The sequence below is a fragment of the Dryobates pubescens genome, chromosome 15 (assembly GCF_014839835.1).
Source record: "Dryobates pubescens isolate bDryPub1 chromosome 15, bDryPub1.pri, whole genome shotgun sequence".
Lineage (NCBI taxonomy): Eukaryota > Metazoa > Chordata > Aves > Piciformes > Picidae > Dryobates > Dryobates pubescens.
The window spans coordinates 5,104,430-5,125,029 of NC_071626.1; the positions used below are offsets into that span (position 1 = coordinate 5,104,430).

The 20,600-nt window shown below is 43.6% G+C and overlaps 1 protein-coding gene across 3 annotated transcripts in view; it reads left to right on the top strand.

Annotated features, from left to right (window-relative positions):
- The window catches only part of CNOT4 (CCR4-NOT transcription complex subunit 4), a 79,124-nt gene that overhangs the window by 55,997 nt on the left and 2,527 nt on the right, over window positions 1-20,600 (top strand). For all 3 annotated transcript variants that reach the window (XM_054167962.1, XM_054167964.1, XM_054167963.1), the window contains exon 10: window positions 2,817-3,314. In XM_054167962.1, coding sequence (XP_054023937.1) covers window positions 2,817-3,314 — 498 coding nt within the window. The remainder of the gene's footprint in view (window positions 1-2,816; window positions 3,315-20,600) is intronic.

The following is a 20,600-nucleotide window of genomic DNA, read 5'->3' on the forward strand; positions in this document are numbered from 1 at the left end:
AGGCAGGGATCTGCTGGAGAGAGTCCAGTGAAGGGCTGCAAGGACTGGGGGACTTGAATGTCTCTCCTATGAAGAGAGCCTGAGTGCCCTGGGGCTGTTAGTCTGGAGAAGAGAAGGCTGAGAGGAGATCTTATCAATGTCTACAAATATCCAAGGGGTGGGTGTCAGGATGAAGGTGCCAGGCTATTTTTGGTGGTGCCAGTGATAGGACAAGAAATAATGGGTACAAGCTGGACCACAAGAGGTTCCACCTCAATATGAGGAGGCCCTTCATTATGGTGAGGGTGATGGAGCACTGGAACAGGCTACCCAGAGAGGTTGTGGAGTCTGCTTCTCTGGAGGCTTTCAAAATCTTTCAGGATGTGCTCTTATGTGGTCTGCCCTAGGTGATCCTGCTTTGTCAGGGGGGTTTGGCTTGATGATCTCTAGAGGTCCCTTCCAACCCCTAACATTCTGTGGGTAATGAATTGCATTCATCATTAAGGTTGGAAAAGACCTCTAAGACCATCAGATCCAGTCCTCTGCCCAACACCTCCATGGCTACTGAAGCATGTCCTGAAGTGCCACATGGACTTGGTTTTTGAATGCCTCCAGAAATGGCAACTCCACCACTTCCCTGGGCAGCCTTTTCCAATGTCTGGCCACTCTTTCAGTAACTAAATGATTTAAGGGTTTCTTCTAAAAGAAACTCCACAGAGTTTTCTGTCTTCATGGCTAAATTTTCAGTGTTTATTTCAGTTTTTTTTTTTAGTCCTGCCTAAGTCATAGAATGTGACACAAGCTTAATATTTCCTTACTGTTTTTAATTGAGCTTGGGGAAAATACCTAGTGTCAGCAGTACATAAAATGTAAATGATGCTCTAGGACACAATTGGTTTACTTGGTGTTTAGTTTTGTTTTGATATTCGACTTCTGGTTGTCACAATGTTGTTTGTAAACAATATTTATTGCCATGGAAACGACTTGCTGCCAAAGTACCACGTGCACCAATTTGATGAGGGTTAGGTAGCAGTGGGAGACAAGTTCCAGGTAGTAGAGTTCTTGTTTGTTTCTTAATATAAAATGTATGTTACCACTTAAATAAGTACAAGATTTTGTCCATCTACCAACTCTTTTTATAGTTGTGGATTTTAGAGTGAAAACAGAAGGGTAGATTTCCAACAGGGGATACTGATGTTTAACTACTCACAGCAGCACACCAGGTTTCCTGCCAGCAGAGGGAGTTAATGTTGTGAGCCATCTACTGCCTTGTACTCATCAGCTTGCATTACCACGATTTTGAGGGAAGATGTCATGAAGTTAAACCTGGCATTTACCAAACCTGAATAAGAAGTGGAAACAGCATAATGAAAAGTAGTAGTAAAATACAGGGAAATTCTGATAACCCTTTTTTGAAACAAATACACAGACACCCCCCCCCCAAAGACAAACAAAACCAAAACCACAACATAAAAAACCAACACCCAAAAACAAAGCCACAAAACCTCAAGATATTTACAATATTTTGTGATGCAGCTCCTTATTTCCATTTGTTTCATCAAGCTGTCTACTCAAGGATTTGCCTCTTTTTTTCCCCCCATGATGGTAGACAGTGAGGTTTAATCACTGCTCAGAGGTTCCCCCTTTGAGAAGGAACATCTCCTCTCCACCTTTCTTAACCAGCAGAACTGAAGCACAACATTAGTACTGGAAGCAAAATACTGGACTGAATAAACTTACTTAAACTCTGCTTGGTCACAATTCCATCAAGTAATATGGGTGTGAAAAAGGTTCACAGATTTACAGCTTGCATTGGGTTGGAAAGGACCCTCAAAGGTCATCTTGACCAACCTCCCTGCAGTGAGCAGGGACATCTCCAACTACTTTGGGTTGCCCAAGGCCACATCAAGTCTGACCTTGAATGTCTCTAGGGACAGGGCCTCAACCACATCCCTGAGCAACCTGTTCCAGTATTTCACCACTCTCATTGTGAAGAACTTCTGCCTTATGTCCAACCTGCATCTACCCAGCCCCAGTTTAAAACCATTGCCCCTTGGCCTAGTGCTACAAGGCCTTCTAAACAGTCCCTTCACAGCCTTCCTGTAGGTCCCCTTCAGGTAATGAAGTGCAGCTAAAAGGTCTCCCCAGAGCCTTCTCTTATCCAGGCTGTTCAGCTCCAATTCTTTCAGCCTGGCTTTGTAGGAGAGGTGCTCCAGCATTCTAAGCAAGTGTTATTAGTTATTAGTGCTTGATGCTGTTACTGAAATTACTTTGAGAAGGCTTTTATGTAGTTCAGGGACAGCGGATTTCTGCAGTAAAAATACTGTTTGCCTGTTCTGCCACTTCAGCTGAGGTAGAAATCTGTGGCAGTGTGATCTGAAAATAGCCTTCCAAGCTGATGAATGAGATCATAGAATCAGTAAGGCTGGAAAAGACAGAGATCAGCAAGTCCAACCTATCACCCAACACCTTATGACTAACTAAACCATGGCTTCAAGTGCCACGTCCAGTCCTTTTTTGAACACCTTCAGGGATGGTGACTGCACCACCTCCTTGGGCAGCACATTCCAATGGCCAATAACTCTTTCTGGGAAGAGCTTTCTCCTTACCTCCAGCCTAAACTTCCCCTGGCACAGCTTGTTCTGGTGCTGGTTGCCTGGGAGAAGAGCTCAACTCCCACCTGTCTGCAACCTCCTTTCAGGTAGTTGTAGAAAGATGTCTTTGTGAAACTTCGAAAGTAGTATCTGAAAGCTAACCGGCAGATGCCCTGAGGCTGAAATGTTTATGTGGATAAATAGTTACTAACTCTTGTTCTCAATCCTGTTCCTTTCTGACAGAGACTATACCAGTGTCCTCCTCCACAGACTGGCAAGCGGCTTTTGGGTTTGGTTCCTCCAAACAGCAAGAGGACGACTTAGGGTTTGACCCCTTCGACATCACCCGCAAAGCCTTAGCAGACCTGATCGAGAAGGAACTGTCAGTCCAAGACCAACCTTCCCTCTCGCCCACATCTCTTCAGAACCCTACCCCACACACTACAACTGCCAAAGGGCCAGGCTCTGGATTCCTGCATCCTGCTGCACCCACAAATGCCAACTCTCTCAGTAGCACCTTTCCAGTCATGCCACAGAGGTTCCCACAGTTTCAACAGCATCGAGCAGTTTACAACTCCTTCAGTTTTCCAGGCCAAGCAGCTCGCTATCCTTGGATGGCCTTCCCACGCAATAGCATCATGCACTTGAACCACACAGCAAATCCCACCTCAAATAGTAATTTCTTGGACTTGAATCTCCCACCACAACACAGCACAGGTCTGGGAGGGATCCCTATATCAGGTAGGTGAATCAGGACAGCCATGATGTGACTGATTTCATGTTTCCTGCTTCTCTGAGCCAGCACAGGAAAAGGAAATAGCCAGTTACGAGTGGTAGAATGGTGTCTCTTGACTGTCATACTAGCTTTATGAACAAGGGGAGGAATGTGGTTTTAAACAGGCCCTTTCAATTTAAAACAAACAAACATATATATTTATCTGGATGTTTAGCCTTGTAATATTGAGCTTTATAAGGAAGGTGGAGTATTCTGTGCCCGCTTAATTCTGTGCCAAAGCAGATTGGGTTTTTTTGGTTCTTCAGTCCTGCCAGACTGGTTTTCCTTAAGAGTTGGCCCTGGAAGCTCTTTGAGCTTCCATGTCTACATGCAGGTGCTGACCAGAGTTCTTAAAGCTGTGCAAAATAAAGAAATCACTAAATTGTAATGATGGTAATTTGTGCCAGATGTCTTGGCTGGGTTGTTCCCTCTTCTGCATAACCAACTGGCTGCACAATAAAACATTCAGTGCTGTTCATTTCTGTACTTCAGATGGCCTTAATATTATGCTAATCTTTCACTGAATGGATGCTTGCAATGTGTGTAAGGGGATTCATCCTGATGGAGAGGGTTGTGATGGTGGAGGAAAATAAAGGTGCAGTCAGGCCGGTTCAGGCTGCCCTGAATGGATTGATAAGCTCTTGCAGCAGCCATTACAACTGAGGAGGTAACTGTAACAGTAACTGTCTTGATTAAAACTTCATTCCTGGAGTTTGAAGTCCTTCCATGCTTCTGATTTTAGCTTGGCCCAAATAGGGGAAAAAAATTAAGTGTATAATGAACTGCAAGTGAAATGCCTCTAAGCTCTTTGTAGGCTTGACATGGAAGAAATGTCTTGAGATGTTGCCAGTGTTGTTTTCCTTTCATGGGCTTTGAGAAGTACTAGCTGCACCGTAGGAAAGTGACCTAGAAAATGTCACTGTGGTTTTGATGCTCTAGTACAAGAGCTGGTTTGGTTGTTACCTCCCTGCACTTTGTCCTCATTGAAGGCTTGTTGAAGCTACAGTATTGCTGCAGGGTCTTTATGCTGATTTACTCTGTAAACACTTGGTCCAGACTACAAATGCAAGTCATTCAAGACTCCTTGTACTGGCAGTGGCAAAGCTTTTTAGGCTTAAAATGACTGATACTGGTTAGACTGAAGGGGAGTCAAAAATGCACCGCAGATTCTTGCTGACTTCCCCCTACACTACAGGAAACTTCCAGGAACATTGCAAGACTTCAAGGTCTGGCCTCACCACTCAGTTCTAAAAATGGCTGTCTCAAGGGTTCTGTTACAAAAGTACAAAAGATATGTTAGTAGTACAGTTTGATTCTAGCATTCTTTAAGTTGCATTACTCATTTTGGCAGTTGGAAAATGGAGCTCTCTGTAGAAGACTCATAACATAGTACAGCTCCTGAAGAGCCAGTTATGTGGTGTTGGTTGATGTACAGCCTATGCCATGTACTTCCCCCATATATTTTAAGGCAGCAGAGTTGATGTTTTAAGTGTATCCCTTTTGGCATGCAACTTCTAGAACAAGTGAGTATTTTGGGCAGATACAGTGCTAAAAACAGAAAATAAACATCTGCTGTAGCCTCTTTGGAAGGTTCCTTTGAGTTAGTCTTAATCTCTTGTTAGAGAAAACACTGGTAGTTGCCTGGATGACAATTAGATAGCAGCAGTTGCTGCACTGCAAACATTTCCCAGCTGATGTATGTGTCAGCTTTATGGCTTTTCTTAAAAAGCATCATTTGCCCAAGCACAAATGACTCCTTTCTCATCTCCTGTTGTCAGAAATCTGCTGCAGTCTCAACTCTGGGTTTGTTTCCTGGCTTATGGATTTGTATTATTTGTGTGGTGCATTATTTCCTGAGCTAATGGGCTGAGAAGTACAAAGAATTTAAAAGTCAGGAGATGCTTTTTTAAGGTCTCTTTTTTTTTTGTTTGACTCAAATAGTTTCCAGTTTCTTTATTCTGTCTTTTCAAATCTGTATCTAGTGTACACATCTCTCAATTCTGGTTAATGTTCTTTCAAAGGCTGATTTCTGTTCTTTATGCTTGCTCCTGATTTCTTTCACCAGTAGGTATATGATTACAGAATTTTTTTCCCCTTATTTCCTCATTTGATTTACAGATAAGAGCTATTGGGTGGGTTGGGGAAAGAAAGTGCTGTACAAGTACAGAGAAATCATTTCATTGAGCTTTACTGCAGTGCTTTCTAACTGCTCTAGCTGACCTGCTGAGATGGTATGTCTCATAACATCCATTCAGCAGGGTGGAAAGGTTAGTTGTAGTATACCTGGAGCTCCTTTTTTCTTAGTGTGTATTAGGATGTGTTAGAAAATGTCATCAACTCAGCTGTTTCAGATGTAACAGCAGAAGAAACCTGGTGCAGGGGAACCTTCAGACTCTCTTCAAGCAGAGACACTCAGCTTGAAGTTGCATGATTCTGAAGCTCTTTGATCACAGGTTTTTACAGGACTGTGAATTCCTAAAGCAGATAATACTGGACCAGTCATTAAAAGACAAACCAACCAACCCCCAAAAAATAAAGGCCACACCAAAACCAACCCAGCAAAAAGCCCCACCAAAAAAAAAAACACACCAAAATCTTGTTCCTTCATCCTGTGCATTTTGCCTGCTCTATGTAATCACTTAATTTCAACTCTTCTATTTCATTGGTGTGAACAGAAGTGGATCTAAAAACTTCAGCAACTTCATGTGAAGTTAGGATGCTATTTTCTAGACACTACAGTTGTAGTTGACTTCACCAAGTGTATTTGTGGTCTGGACTCTTGTATGAAGAAAATGACATCTTTTAAACTGCTCCTGCCTCTGCTTCACATAGGCAGTAGTATTTACATGGATGTGAAATGTGTGAGATGGTAAAGGTAATGTCCTGAAGCTTCCTGTAGTTGAGAATCAGAGCTCCAGGTAGGGCTGTTTTGTGATGTGCACCGAATTTCAGTGGAGAGACAGAGGCACTGCCTACCTCTTTTTCTGGTTTGGAGCTCTGATTGTAAGCTAATTTCTATATGGAATTTGCTAGCCTGTTTGTCAAGGGAAGCAGCATTTATTGAACTCATCCTGCTGTTTCCAGTGAGATGACACAGTGACATATGATTGACTTCATAATTTTATTATGCATATACTTGAAATGTGGCATTCATTAGGTACAAATTTGTCCCCAGCTCACATTTAAATGAACTTTTTGATTGACTGAGTCCCAAACTAGCAATTTTTCTCCCTCCACTATGATTTTGCAAACCATAGTAGGTGTCACATGTGCTCACTGCTAGTGACAGTTTAGGCTGCTTCTTGTTCTCTGGCATGGGATGGATTAGATGATTTACTGTGTGGTTGTAACTGTGCTTCAGGAGGAAAGTTCAGTGAGTGCTTATACATGGACAGCATGGTTGTTGCTAAATGCAGTCTTGCCCGAGATTATGTGCAAGCTATGCTAAGAATACAGGGTAGTGGCTGTCCTTTGTTCTGCAAATAATACCCAAGTAGTGGTCCACTGACAGCAACATGGGCAAGTGTCTGCCTTGATGTTACTTTAGGTTATCAGGAGACTGTCATCTTTGCTACCCTACTGCTTGATGGTGTGTTCTGAATGTGTTGTGTCATCTTTGCTACCCTACTGCTTGATGGTGTGTTCTGAATGTTCTGTGTCATAAAGCAGGTTTCAGATTAGCAATATGTTTTGAGACAGGTGCTTATCAAATGAGATGCATGCATATTAATAATGGGAAAACAGGAATATATAGCTTTATTTCTTGAGTTTGAGCAGTTGGTAGTCGTTCAGACTGGGTATGAGGAGGACTGTCTTTACAGTGAGGGTGGTGAGACACTGGTTGCCCAGGGAAGTTGTGAATGCTGCCTCTCTGGAAGTGTTCAAGGCCAGGTTGGACAAAGCCTTGAGCAACCTGATGTAGTAGAAGGGGTCTCTGTCACAGATTTCATGGGGTTGAAAGGGACCTTCGAAGGTCATCTTGTCCCTGCTCACTGCAGGGAGGCTGGACACCAACTAGATCAGGCTGTCTAGGGCCACACTGAGTCTGATCTTAGCATGTCTCCAGGGGTGGGGTCTCAACCACCTCTGTGGACAAGGAGTTCCAGTATTTCAGCACTCTCATTGTAAAGAACTTCCTCCTTATGTCCAACCTAAGCCTACCCTGCTCCAGTTTAAAACCATTGCCCCTTGGCCTAGTGCTACAAGCCCTTCTAAACAGTCCTTCCCCAGCCTGCTGTAGGTTCCCTTCAGTGGGGTTGGATCTAGATGGCCTTCAAGATCCCTTCCAGCCCCAAGCATTCTGTGATTTTATTACATAAAAGTAACTATGTGAATTTGTTTTTACTTTCTCCTCATACTTGTAAGTGTATAGTTAGTCCACCTTTCCTGTTAGTTCTATTCAAGATGAAGTACTTGACATTTTGAAACAGCAGCTGTTACTTCATTTATTAATTTCATAATTGTCTTGAACATAATTCCAAATGAGAGACATAATTAAGAACCTAAAGTCAATAATACTGAGGTAGTTTGACACTTGAACTCGTTTCCAAGACTAATGCTACACAATATCCTGTGTATGTTCTTCCAACAAATACTTGAAACCCCTTAAGTTGGAAGAGGCTCCCAAGGATCATCAAGTCCAACTCCTGCCTCCACACAGGGCCACCTAAAAATTAAAGCACACATCTCAGAGCATTGTCCAAATGCTTTTTGATTGAGACAGGCAATTTATCTGTCATTAATGCATTAGAGATCTAAGATAGAAGAAATGATCGAGTAAATGCAGATAAAAAGCACAAAGAATGTCAAACCTTTTTCTTCCTCTGAGCAGGGTTTAGTGTTACCCCTGAAGAGAACCACTGTAAAATCCATCAAGTTACTTTAAGGCATGGAGCCCACTGCTGTTGAGATTGCAGTGCTTCTATGGACTGTTCCTGAAAGTTCCTAACAGGGGCCTTGATTATCCCAACTCTGTGGTTGCATATAATTGAGAACCCCAGATTTTATTCCTTCAAGACCTTTTGGTTTTGTGCCTCTTATCTCTTGAGTATGCACAACTTCATTGGTGGAACAATGTGTATTTAAAGATGGGATTGAGACCAATAGGGCAGTTCTCTTCAGTTTGGGTGCCTCCTAGCAGTCTGTGTTGCATTCCTAGCAAGACACTGGTGTGCACATTTGAGTCTTGCCTGCATTTAGGATTTTGTTGAGCAATAGCTTATAGTAAGAAGGGAAAAGCAATAAGGGTTGTATGAAGAAGATCCAGTTCCTCCAGAATCATAGAATGGTCTGGGTTGGATGGGACCTGCAAAGGTCACCCAGTCCAACCCCTCTCTGCAGTAAGCAGTGGCTAGATCAGGCTGCCCAGAGCCCTGTTAAGCCTCACCTTGAATATCTCCAGGGATAGGGCCTCAATTGCCTCCTTGGGCAATCTGTTCCAGGGTTCCACTAACCTCATGGTAAGGAACCTGTTCCTAACATCCAATTTAAGTCCACTCTTCTCTAGTCTGAAACCATTACCCCTTGTCATATCACTACAGGTCTTCTCACCTTTCTCACTTATTTAACAGTCCTGAACTCTTCCACATCATGTACAGCTTAGCATGTTTCATCTTCTTTTTCTGCTTCCATTCCCCCCAGCTATTGAACTTGTCTTGAACATCAAATCCTGTCTTTCCTAATGCTACCTTTTGGACAACATTTTAGCAAAGCAAGGGAAGACCCCTGGCTGTGATCATGTTGTTTAGAAAGCTTTAGATCACAGAGAAGGGTGAGCTACCAGAATGAGCATCGACATGCTCTGCCTTTCATACTAAAGGAGTCCTTGTCTGATCCGGTATTTTCTCAAAACATTTCAATTTGTGGCATACATTTCTTGTTCAACATTCATCCTTTTAACTTTCTCCTCTCTGGGTTGATTTTTCTCTCCTGAACAAAAGAAAAGCATTATATGATACTGTTGTGCAACCAAAAAACCTGAATTTACAGCGTGGTGACTGACACTTGTGTGGTCTCAGAATAATTTGGTATGGGTTTGGGGTAGGTGGTGGCTCTGCTGCTGTGCATTTTGAAAAGAGGGGTCTGATCCATGTGGTATGACTGAATGCAGCATGTTGGAAAACTTAAAATTCTCCAAATGCTGCCTGCAAAATGCATTTAATCCCATGTGCTAGCAGCTGGCAGTGTGATTCAGACAGTGCTGCCTCACCTCACTGTATTTGGATGCAGTGGATGAAAGAGCATTTTGCTACACTTTTCCTCTTGACAACATGTGAAAGGTTTAACACTGGCTTTTACTATTGATGGCCTTACTCTGAATAGTAACAGATATATTAGTCCATTAATTTCCTGTCCTAATCCTTTGAAGAGTGCTTGCTCACTTGATGGTTTTCCTTGATGTTTGACTTTGGCAGTAGCTGGGCAGAAAGCATGGCAGCTGAATGTTATTTCTGCAATGCTGGTTAGATCTGTGGCTGCCTACATAGCTGAAATCTTTCTCTGATCAGATGCAGGTATTGAAAACAGGAGATCTAGTGAAAATTTTGGCTGACAGAACTATTAGTTGTAGGTGCCACGTGTGGCCCCTTCAAAGGCTTGTGTCTTTCCAGAGTGGTGAGCAGTTCCTGTCAGCGGTAGGTGTGTCACCCTGATACCAGTGTCACTCCTCATTTGAAAATAAAGGCCTGACTACTGCTTTGAAATTGTGAAATGGAAGCCACTCTTTGTAACTAAATGACTCCCAGCTGTTCCCAGTATTCCTCTTAGTGGGACACGGGAAAGGGGTCCAAACCTGTCTGACTCACACCCTCTATGTCCTGTTTTCCTTAAGAAAGGTGACTGTTCTCATTGCAGCCCTTGCCACTCAGTATTGCCTTTCTCATCAGTCTTTGTGCCTGCTGCATTCTATCTCTTTCCATGGAATTTCTCAGGCCTCCATCCTAGTTTGACCTTCAAGGGTCCCTTGCAGACTAATGCATTCTGTGCTGTGTCTGTGTGTATCCCCCACCCCTGAAATTCATTCTTTTATCACCTATTTCACAGTCTCAGGCTGCGCCAGGGGAGGTTTAGGCTGGATGTTAGGAAGAAGTTCTACACAGAGAGTGTGATTGCCCATTGGAATGTGCTGCCTGGGGAGGTGGTGAAGTCACCATCATTGGAGGTGTTCAGGAGGAGACTTGATGGGGTGCTTGGTGCCATGGGTTAGTTGTTTAGGTGGGTTGGATTGGTTGATGGGTTGGACGCAATGGTCTTGAAGGTCTCTTCCAACCTGGTTTATTCTATTCTATTACTGATTTTCTGTTTCACTGGTGAAGAGGTGAGGTGTTCAGCACAATATGGAAAATATTCAATTGGAAAATCAACTTCTGGCTTGCTTGGTTTTGTTGCTCTGGAGCTAGGGTGGGTAGGGGAGGTCAGGCTGTGCACCCAGAGTGCTGTTGCTAGGTTTCAGACAAAGTAAATGGAAGAAGTGGGATTTTAGACTGATGTCAGTGTCAAGTTTGAAGTCATACTGTTTGAGGTCTGCTATGGATATTTGTCCTGCCTCTGGTGTCTTGCCCCTGAATTCCCACAGACTGTTTCCTGCTAAGGCCTGCTTCTCTTAGCGTGATCTTGTCACGATCTCTGAGGGAACTTCATCCACAGCACCTGTCTTTGAAAGTCTGCTATTTCTCCAGCTGTTCCAAAACCTCATCTTGCACACCCACCCTTTCCTCCCAGCACCTTTATAGAGAGAATATTGCAACTATTTTTAAAACCCTGTGGATTTGTTTTCCTTGGCTTGTATAGGAGATACTGTTCCAATTAAAGCTTGATGTATAAATATCTGTGCCCGTAGCTCTGGGAGGTTGGTTTCAAGCTCTTCCACATTTTTTTAATCTTGGGTTGTAAAATTATTAGGAATGGCAGTGAAAAGCATCTTGCTTTTTTTGAGTAGTAAGAAAAAAGAATCAAATCCTAACTTCTTTTGGCTGAATACATCAGAGGATTGATCACTTGAACACTGATAGGCTTGATATAAATGCAGTGTTGGCTGAAATAGGTGGCCTGAGTGGCTGACACAGTTTGCATTCTGGACCATTAGTCCAGATGGTAGCTTCATGGATAACTCTTCCCCAGAAACAAGGGAAACAAGCACCAGGGAGAAATTTAACGTCAAATTTCCTGACTGTTGGTATCTGTTATTCATCAATGAGCTTCAAGTGCACTAAAATGTTTACCCTTTGCCTGTGTGTTAGGGATGAAAGGCTGCATTTCTTGCTAATAGAACAAGAACTTTTCCCTTCCTCTTCCTGGTTTACCAGAAGTTAAGCTGTTTCCTTTCATGGGTACCCCATAAGATCTTGGGATGGCTGTGGAGTAGTGTAAGGAGCAGCTGCTTTGGCTGGTGTAGCATGTATCTCCCTTTTCCAGCAGAGAGATGCTTATCACTGGGGTGCTGTGTTCTCTTGGATGCTGTTGTAAAATACAAACTCACTTCAAAATACACAGTGAACCACTAGCATGAGTTGAAACATTTAATTCTTCTAGGGATGTTAAGAAAATCTATGATTTCCCCTCTAAATACTGGAAATCGGAACAGTTGGGAGAGCCACCTCTTAGTAGCAGTGTCTACCAAGAGGCTGTACCTTGGGCACAGACCAGAACTTTAGCTCTTCCTCAGTAATGTCTGTCTCACAAAATATCAATTATGACTGATGACTTTTAGCAAAAAGCACAGACAGTTTATAGCCTTTTTGTGTAAACACATTCTGATATACACCAACTTAAAGAACCACTGAGAAAAAGCAAACAGTCTCTGTGAGAATTGTGCCGGAGTTTGTGTCTATTGCCCCATGTCCCATCACAGGACACCACTGATAAGAAGCCAGCACCTTTCTCTTGACACCCTCCCATCAAATATTTACAGAGATAAATAATATCTCCTCTCAGCCTTCTCTTTACCAATTTTATGTATTAGAATTGGTCTCTGAAGTATAAATAACAAGTATAAATCAATCACAGGCACTCTCCAGCATATTTAATGTGAAATTGCTTTTCTGAAATGTAGTAAAAGTCTGACACTGTACAGACAAGCAGATAGGCATCTTCCTGTTGAGTATCTAAGTTGAGCTGATGTAGAAAGGATTTTCCCTAAGAATAAACAAAGTTTTCTGCCTCTCCACACAAAGGAAGCTTAAAAATTGTGTTGTGAAATCTTTGTCAAAAAGGAAGATTGCTTAGAAAAAAACTTACCTTCCCTTTTGAAGTGTATACTCTAGAATTTAATGCTTTCCTCTTCTACTTGATTGACTTCTTGGCATGTGAAGTTGCACTTGATGTGTTTTAGATGGAAAAGCAGTGCTATATTTTATTTACACAGCTACCTTTTAAACTGGGCACCTCTGGCATTAATATACTCATAGAAGTCAATGTGGACTCAAATTAACAGCAGCTTTATTGACATTATTATAAAGCTGAGGGCAGACTGATGTCCCTTGACTACCAAAGTCAATTTTGTAGGGATGTGTGTGCATGCACACTGCTGTTTGCCCAGCCCTTAGAGATCAAGACTTTAATTTGAAATCCACACTGTGAAATGACACTTGGAAAGCCGTTTCTGTGGTTTGCCAAGTTGCTTCCTGTGCAATAGAGACTGTCAGTTGAGGCTTTTAAACGTTCCCTTCAAATAGCTTTATCTTCTAGTGCTGCTGTCATTTGATCTCTCCAAGTGGCTGCTTGTATTCCTGATGTGCTGCAGTGTAAATGTGGACAGATTCAATCTTCTTTAATCTGCCAGTGATACTTTCAGGCCTCTCTGAAAGGGTGATGCTTCATCACTTTTTCTAAGCATTGTGGGATTCCTAGAAATCATAGATAAACAGAATCAGTGCAGTCTGGAGTGAAATCCTTCAGACCATAGCAGTTTAACTGGGATTTTACTCATGGTTTTAGCAAACAAGCTTATTCATATTGAAGTGGCACAGTGTTTTATCATAGCTGTTTTGTTGATGGCTAAGTAACTAATGATAAGACAAGAGGAAATGGGAGCTTTAGATTGGATGTTAGGAAAAATGTCTTCACTAGAAGAGTGGTGAGGCATCAGAACAGGCTGCCCAGAGGTGGTGGAGTCACCATCCCTGGAGGTGCTCAAGAAGTGTGTACTTGTGGAACTTCAAAATACAGTTTAGTGGTCATGGTAGTTGGGTTGGGGTTGGACTCAATGGTCTTAAAGGTCTTTTCTGACCTTAATGGTTCCATATAAGCTTCATAGGAAAGGCTTTTGACTTGATCTAACTTGATGGCCGTAATTTAATGTTTAGGATGTGGCAAATCATCCTCTCCTTTTCTTTCCCCCTCAGAGTAAAATATTGGATGACTTTCCTTTCAATCTGGAAATGCCAGTAGTGGAAAATAATTTTGAGGTAAGAAGAGAGAAGTCCCAGTCACTTTTTGGCACAGGGTAGGAGGCTACTTCACGGAAGCATAGGCTGGCTATGGTACCTCTGAAAATGGTAGTACCAAGTGCAGGCTGTGGCTAACAGGGATGCCTCTGCAGAGGGTGTGCTTTTCTGGTGGCCACATGTCCTTCTACTCAAACTGAAAGATTCTTGGTAAAGACTTTCTGGTAGTCATTTCTCTCTCTTTCTCCCACTTTCTCTTCTTTTCTGCTTGTGTGTTTTTTGTTCCCCTGGAACAAAACTTTACCATTCTGGTGGTCTTGCCAAGTCTTCACAACTGTTACTGTACAGTGCCCTTGAAGATTTTTACAAGGACCTTCTACCAAACAGGTCATGACATTAGCCATCTCAGCACTAAATACAGCTTGATAGTCTCTTCACTTCTTTGATTGCTGTTCTGTGCAGCCAGGTATGTGACTTTATCAATCAGTTAATTTTTTTCTCTCATGTGATGGTTTTCCTCTGAATTTCTCTGGCTTATTTGAAGCTTTTCTGTAGCGCTGCTGTGTGCCTTGGGCACACTCAGGGCATACTGATGAGTTCTTAAAAGAAACAAATAATGGTAACCTAGATTTTTTTCAGGACTGCTTGCTTCTCAGCAGGACTGGAATACTTAGGACCCTTGGCATAAAGATATTTAATATTCTATTTTTTAAAGGAAATTTACATGGACTCACTCTTGCAATAGCTTGGGATATAATTTTTGGCAAAGAAATGCACTTGTTTTATGCTTGCTTAATGTGGTGGTCTTGTGGTCTTTGCTATTAGTCATATTTGTGTAAGCATGTTACGGTTTTCAATAGGAAGAGGGCAGATTTAGCTGGGGTATTAAAAGAAATTCTTTACAGTAAGGTGGAGAGATGCTGAAACAGATTGCCCAGGGAGGTCATAGATGCCCTCTCCCTGGAGGTGTTCAAGGCCAGGTTGGACAAGGCCTTGAGCAGCCTGGGCTAGTGGAAGGGGCTGGAACTATATGATCTTTAAGGTCCCTTCTAACCCAAACCATTCTATGATTTGATGTACTATGTGTGTTTTGATGTGGGATTTGACTATAGAGTTGTATCAGAATTGGCACAGGAATTTGAAATGGTCTAGTCTCCGTGGGATTCCTTTCAGTGGACTCATCTCTCACCAAGTAAACTCTGAGCTATGCTATCCCTTTACTGTCAGTATAAAAGACCCTAGTGTGTCAGCATCATAAATGTGGCTCAGCCAAATCTGAGCCACCTTTCCATCGCTGTTGTGGTGTCACTTGTCAGTGTTTCTGAGGTTACAGAACAGCCCACGTCCGTGCAGCTGACTCCTGTGCCAAATGTCTTCTAAAGTATTGACCATACACAACAGAATGGTGGTTTTGGCTTGGCCGTCATCCTCTTTGCCATCTCTTCCCCCAAACACCTCCTGCTTTGCCTGATTTGAAGGAATGATGTTAAGGCATTGCAGGTAGAGGGCACTGAAGTAACACCACCAGACTTTGGTAGGATGTCATGATGGGGCAATGACTTTATTTAGACATTGTTAGAGTGCCAGGTTTTTTTTACAGGTGAATGTTCAGCATTCTCAATCATACTCTAAACTAACTTGAAGTGTTATTTAACTTGGGTGAGGAGGTTAAGTTTGTGATAAAGCTTTTTGAAATTCCTTTTGCTCGGTTTGAGACAGTGGTTGAATGGAAATTTTTAGGTCCTAGTGCTTCTGTTTCTTGTGGACATACTGGCTTAGACACATGAATAGGTTCAGTGCCAGATTGATGGGATTGTGGAATCACAGGAGGTTGGACTGAACAGTCACCAGAGGAAGGGATCTCTGGTGATTTAGTCCAACCTGCTGCTGACACAGGTATGCCCAGATCAGGTTACACAGGATGTGTCCAGGTAGGTTTTGTAAGTCTCCAGAGGAGACTCCACATCCTCTCTGGGCAGCCCATTCCAGGACTCTGGCATCCTCACAGTAAAGAGCTTTTCCTTAAGTTCAAGTGAAATCTCCCATGTTCTGGTGCACATCCATTGCCCCTCTTCCTGTCACTGGGCACCACTGAGGAGAGCCCAGCCACATTTGCATGCCTTCCACCTTTTAATATTGCATAGAAAAGAATTAACCAGGCTTGAAGAGACCTTTGAGATTGAGTCCAAACTATTATCCAACACTACCTAATCAACTAAACCATAGCACCAAGCACCCCATCAAGTCTCTTCCTAAATACCTCCAGTGATGGTGACTCCACCACCTCCCTGGGCAGCTCATTCCAGTGGCCAATCACTCTTCCTATGAGGAACTTGCTAACATCCAGCCTAATCCTCCCCTGGCACAGCTTGATAAGAATTGATAGGATCCCCTTGCAGTCTTCTCTTTTCCAGGCTAAAGAGCCTCAGGTCTTGCAGCCTCTCCTTGTAAAAGAGATGTTCCTGCCTCCTAATCAACTTTGTAGCCCTTCATTGGACTCTCTCCAGTAGTTCCCTGTCCCTTTTGAACTTGGGAACCAGAACTGGACAATGGATCTGCTCACCTCTGTAAACAGCAGGTTCCACTGTACAAGTTAGGATTATCAAATGTATATCAAGGGAACACCAGAGTGCAGGATGTGTTTGAGCCTGTTTGCAAGTCAATAGTGCTGCTTTCAGCAACACTTTGCCAGGTTGTTTGTTCTTCTTGGAATCAAAGCTGGGACTGGGGGAGGAATCTCCAGTTTATCTTGGTGTGTCAAACCTTTTCAATGAAGCCAACTGGGGTTTAATTTTTAATTCTAATTGCCCCTGGCTGTGGACATAGTGCTTTGAATGGGGGTGAGGCCTTGGGGTGAGACAGTTTTTCCATTCCTTAAGAGGGAAGCTGGTATATTGCTTCTCATGCCCCTGGGTTATGATGTCCAACTGAAGTCTGCTAGCTAGTCAAAAAATTACTCCCCTCAACCTACGAAGTTTAGAAGTAGGGAAAGATAATAGGCAAATGCCCTTTCTACTAGAGCTCTATGAACTGAGAGCTGACCTTTTCTCCTTTTGTGCTACAGTTCTGGCTTCCTGGTGAAATGTCAACTTAATGAACAAAAGGGACAAACTAGCTGAGGGACGAGTGGTAATTTCTCCTGGGCTGGACTTACATTTACACTCTTGTTTAGAACTTGTTGGGCTCCAGCAGAGACACACTGATGTAGTTGTTTGCTTTGGGCATTGCTGTGTGATGCCTGGAGATTGCTTGTGTACTTGGGTTTCCTAAGTGGATGTTTTGTCATAACCAGTAGCTGAGGCCTCAGAGGACAGTGCGGGGACAGCGCAGGCAGTGTGCTTTAACACCTTAATGCAGTTTAATCCCATGTTACAAGAGTAACTTAATTACAGCATTTCTCCTTCGAGGCAGTGAGTCTGACAAAAAGGTGGACTTTGGCTGTGTTTGGGTGATTGGTGGGGGGTGTTGGTTGGTTTGGTTTTCTTGGTTAGCTTGCTTTTTGCTTTGTATTTGTTGTGGGCTATCTTGTTTTGTTAATCACTGCATTTATTGGCCCAAGTGGAAAACCTTGTTACAGACACGTGAGTAATGTGTCGCCTGGTTTTTTTCCCCTTGGTGTCAGAGGGCAATCTTTTTGTCCTAGCTTGCCTTGCAGCTCCATAAATCCAGCTGCCTGGGAAAGACAAAGGTTTTTGGAGTTCTCTGTTCTTTCACTTTTGTACCCAGGAGCACGTGATTTTTAATAAACTTCCTTATTGCTAGCAAATAATGCCATTTTTATAGGCAATGAGTCCTTTCAGGCCTTTCATCTCTTGACTGCTGTGATTCCAAGTGGATTTTATACTGACAATTCAGGTAAAGAGCACTTCACTCTTCCTGTTTTCTTTTGTTCTGTGTCAGAGGGCACACAGCAATGCTACATTTTACCTCACAGATTAATGTCTCCCCACCAAAACAGTGCCAGCCTTTTCCATTCCATAGAAGTCTGTATCTCAACTACTTGTTCTCTTTCTGGTATCTTGTGGGATGCATTATGTTTTGTTTGGGTTTGGTTGGTTTGGGTTTTTTTAATGGACTACAAAGTAACAGAAATAGTGGATTTTTCTTAGCCTAATGATGCCCTACTACATTGTATTTCCCTACCTCATTCCTTATGACATCTTGGAGGTGTATAGTTTATTACATGTGTTTATTTTGTTGTACATGAGCTCTGAGGGTGTATTGGGGGTTAATGTCCATGATTAAGCTGACCAAGAGCTTGCAGATTCCCAGCCCACAGGTACTGTGATGAGTATGTTCACTCGTGTGTGGTCCATCTTGTGTGTCCTTCTTGCCTTGTAGCAGTAGTTTGAGTGACTTGCATTTACTTGCACCAGCTTTTGGAAGCTATTGGAAGCTGGGTGACAAGTGGTGTCCCTCATCAAGGGTCTATACTGGGACCAGTGCTGTTCAGTATCTTCATCAGTGATATAGGTAGCGAGATGGAGTTCACCCTCAGCAAGTATGCGGTGAGCGGTGTGGTTGATAAGGCTGAAGGACAGAATGCCATCCAGGGGGACCTGGACAGGCTGGAGATGTTTGGCTGCATCAAAAGCAGCATGGCCAGCTGGTTGAGAGGTGGTTTTGCTGCTCTGCTTTGGTAAGACATCACCCAGAGTGCTGCATCTAGCTCTGGGGCCCCCAGCAAGAGAGAGACAAGGGCTTGCTGGAGCAGGTCCAGAGGAGGGCCACCAAGATGAGCAGAGGGCTGGAGCAGCTCTGCTATGAATACAGGCTGAAAGAAGTGGGGCTGTTCAGCCTGGAAAAGAGAAGGCTCCAGGGGGACCTTACAGCAGCATTTCAATATCTGAAAGGGTCCTCCAGGAAGGCTGGAGAGGGCCTGTTTAGAAGGGCTTGTAGTGACAGGATGAGGGGTAATGGCTTTAAACTGGAGCAGGATAGATTTAGGTTGGATATAAGGAGGAAGTTCTTGACAGTGAGAGTGGTGAAATACTGGAACAGGCTGCCCAGGGATGTGGTTGAGGCCCCATCCCTGGAGACATTCCAGATGAGACAACTTGTGGTCCTGGGCAGCCTGATGTAGCTGGAGGTGTCCCTGCTGACTGCAGGTTTGCCCAGCTGCAGGATTACTTTTGTAGTATACTCTTAGCATTTGTGCTGTTATCCCTGTCCAGGCTCCACCTGCAGCATCAGCCTGTTTGTCCACTGCTCTTCTAGGTTTCAACTGCCACCCTGCTCTGTGGGGACATTTGTACATGCAGATGGATGAGCATGCTGGGACAGCTGCATCAGGCCTTAGAAATCAGTGCATTTGAAATGAATACATCTGTGTCCAGTTCTGGGCCCCTCCATTCAAGAGATGTTGAGGTACTGGAACATGTCTGGAGAAGGGTGACGAAACTGGTGAGGGGCCTGGAGCACAGCCCTGTGAGGAGAGGCTGAGGGAGCTGGGGTTGCTTAGCCTGGAGAAGAGGAGGCTCAGGGGAGACCTTATTGCTCTCTACAACTACCTGAAGGGAGGTTGTAGCCGGGTGGGGGTCGATCTGTTCTCCCAGGCAACCAGCAACAGAAAGAGGTGTCTCAAGTTGTGCCAGGGGAGGTTCAGGCTGGATCATAGGAAGAAATTCTTCACAGAGAGAGTGATTTGCCATTGGAATGTGGTGCCCAGGGAGGTGGTGGAGTTGCCATCCCTGGAGGTCTTCAAGAAAAGACTGGATGAGGCACTTAGTGCCATGGTCTAGTTGATTGGATAGGGCTGGGTGATAGGTTGGACTGGATGATCATGGAGAAATCATAGAATCATCCAGGTTGGAAGAGACCTCCAACAGTCACCAGAGGCAAAGTGGGAATAGCAGATTGGTTTGCTGTTTGTTTTGAAGTTCAGTTGGTGACACAGACCTGTTGTGATTTGTGACTGAGTTTGCTTGCTGTAATTCGTCAGTAATACAGAAGCAGAATCTTGGATAAAGATTAGTCTGAAAATCCCTTCTGGGGTGGGGAAGGAAAGTTCTGCATGAAAGCACAGGATTGCAGGGGCTTGTGCTTGGTTTTTTTTCCCTTTTCCCCTCCAGTTACAAAAAGTTAATTGCTGGAGACATCAGCTCTTGTTCAGCTTTACACAAATTGCCAGAGCAGGGTTTGAATGCAAGTGAGGCTGTGTTCCTCAGTCTCCAGCACAGAGTTGCAAATGAGTGATAATCCTCCAATTTTCCAGGAAGGCTTAAATGTTTTCCCTTGCTGATGAAGTAGCAGCATTATGTAAGCATCTCACTGTACCACAGCGAGACACTGAGGTCCTTGCTTCAAGTTAGAACAGGCAGAGATAATTAAAAAAGAAAAGAGGAAAGAAAGTGCTGCCTTTTAGGTTCTTCTCCCAAAACATTATGCTGCCCACACTTCCTTTTCCAAAGTGTTTGACTAGGAGCTAAGTTAGCAGCTTTCTGCGTTGGCTGATAAATATTAGGCTGCTCCTGTCTGCTTTGTTTTCCTTGGAGCACCAGAACAAGAGGACACAGTCTCAAGCTGCACCAGGGGAGGTTTAGGCTCGAGGCGAGGAGAAAGTTCTTCACCGAGCGAGTTGTTTGTCATTGGAATGTGCTGCCCAGGGAGGTGGAGTCACCGTCCCTGGAGGTGTTCAAGAGGAGATTGGATGTGGCACTTGGTGCCATGGTCTAGTCCTGAGGTCTGTGGTGACAGGTTGGACTCGATGATCCTCGAGGTCTCTTCCAACCTTAGTTATACTGTGAGACTGTGAGATAGCTAAAGCCAGGGGTGGCTCTAGAATTGGACAGTCTGTTCTGGACAGCATGGCTTAGGGCCTGTGCTTAAGGACCATTTGATGTAGTGCAGCCCCCGTACCCTGTTGTCTTT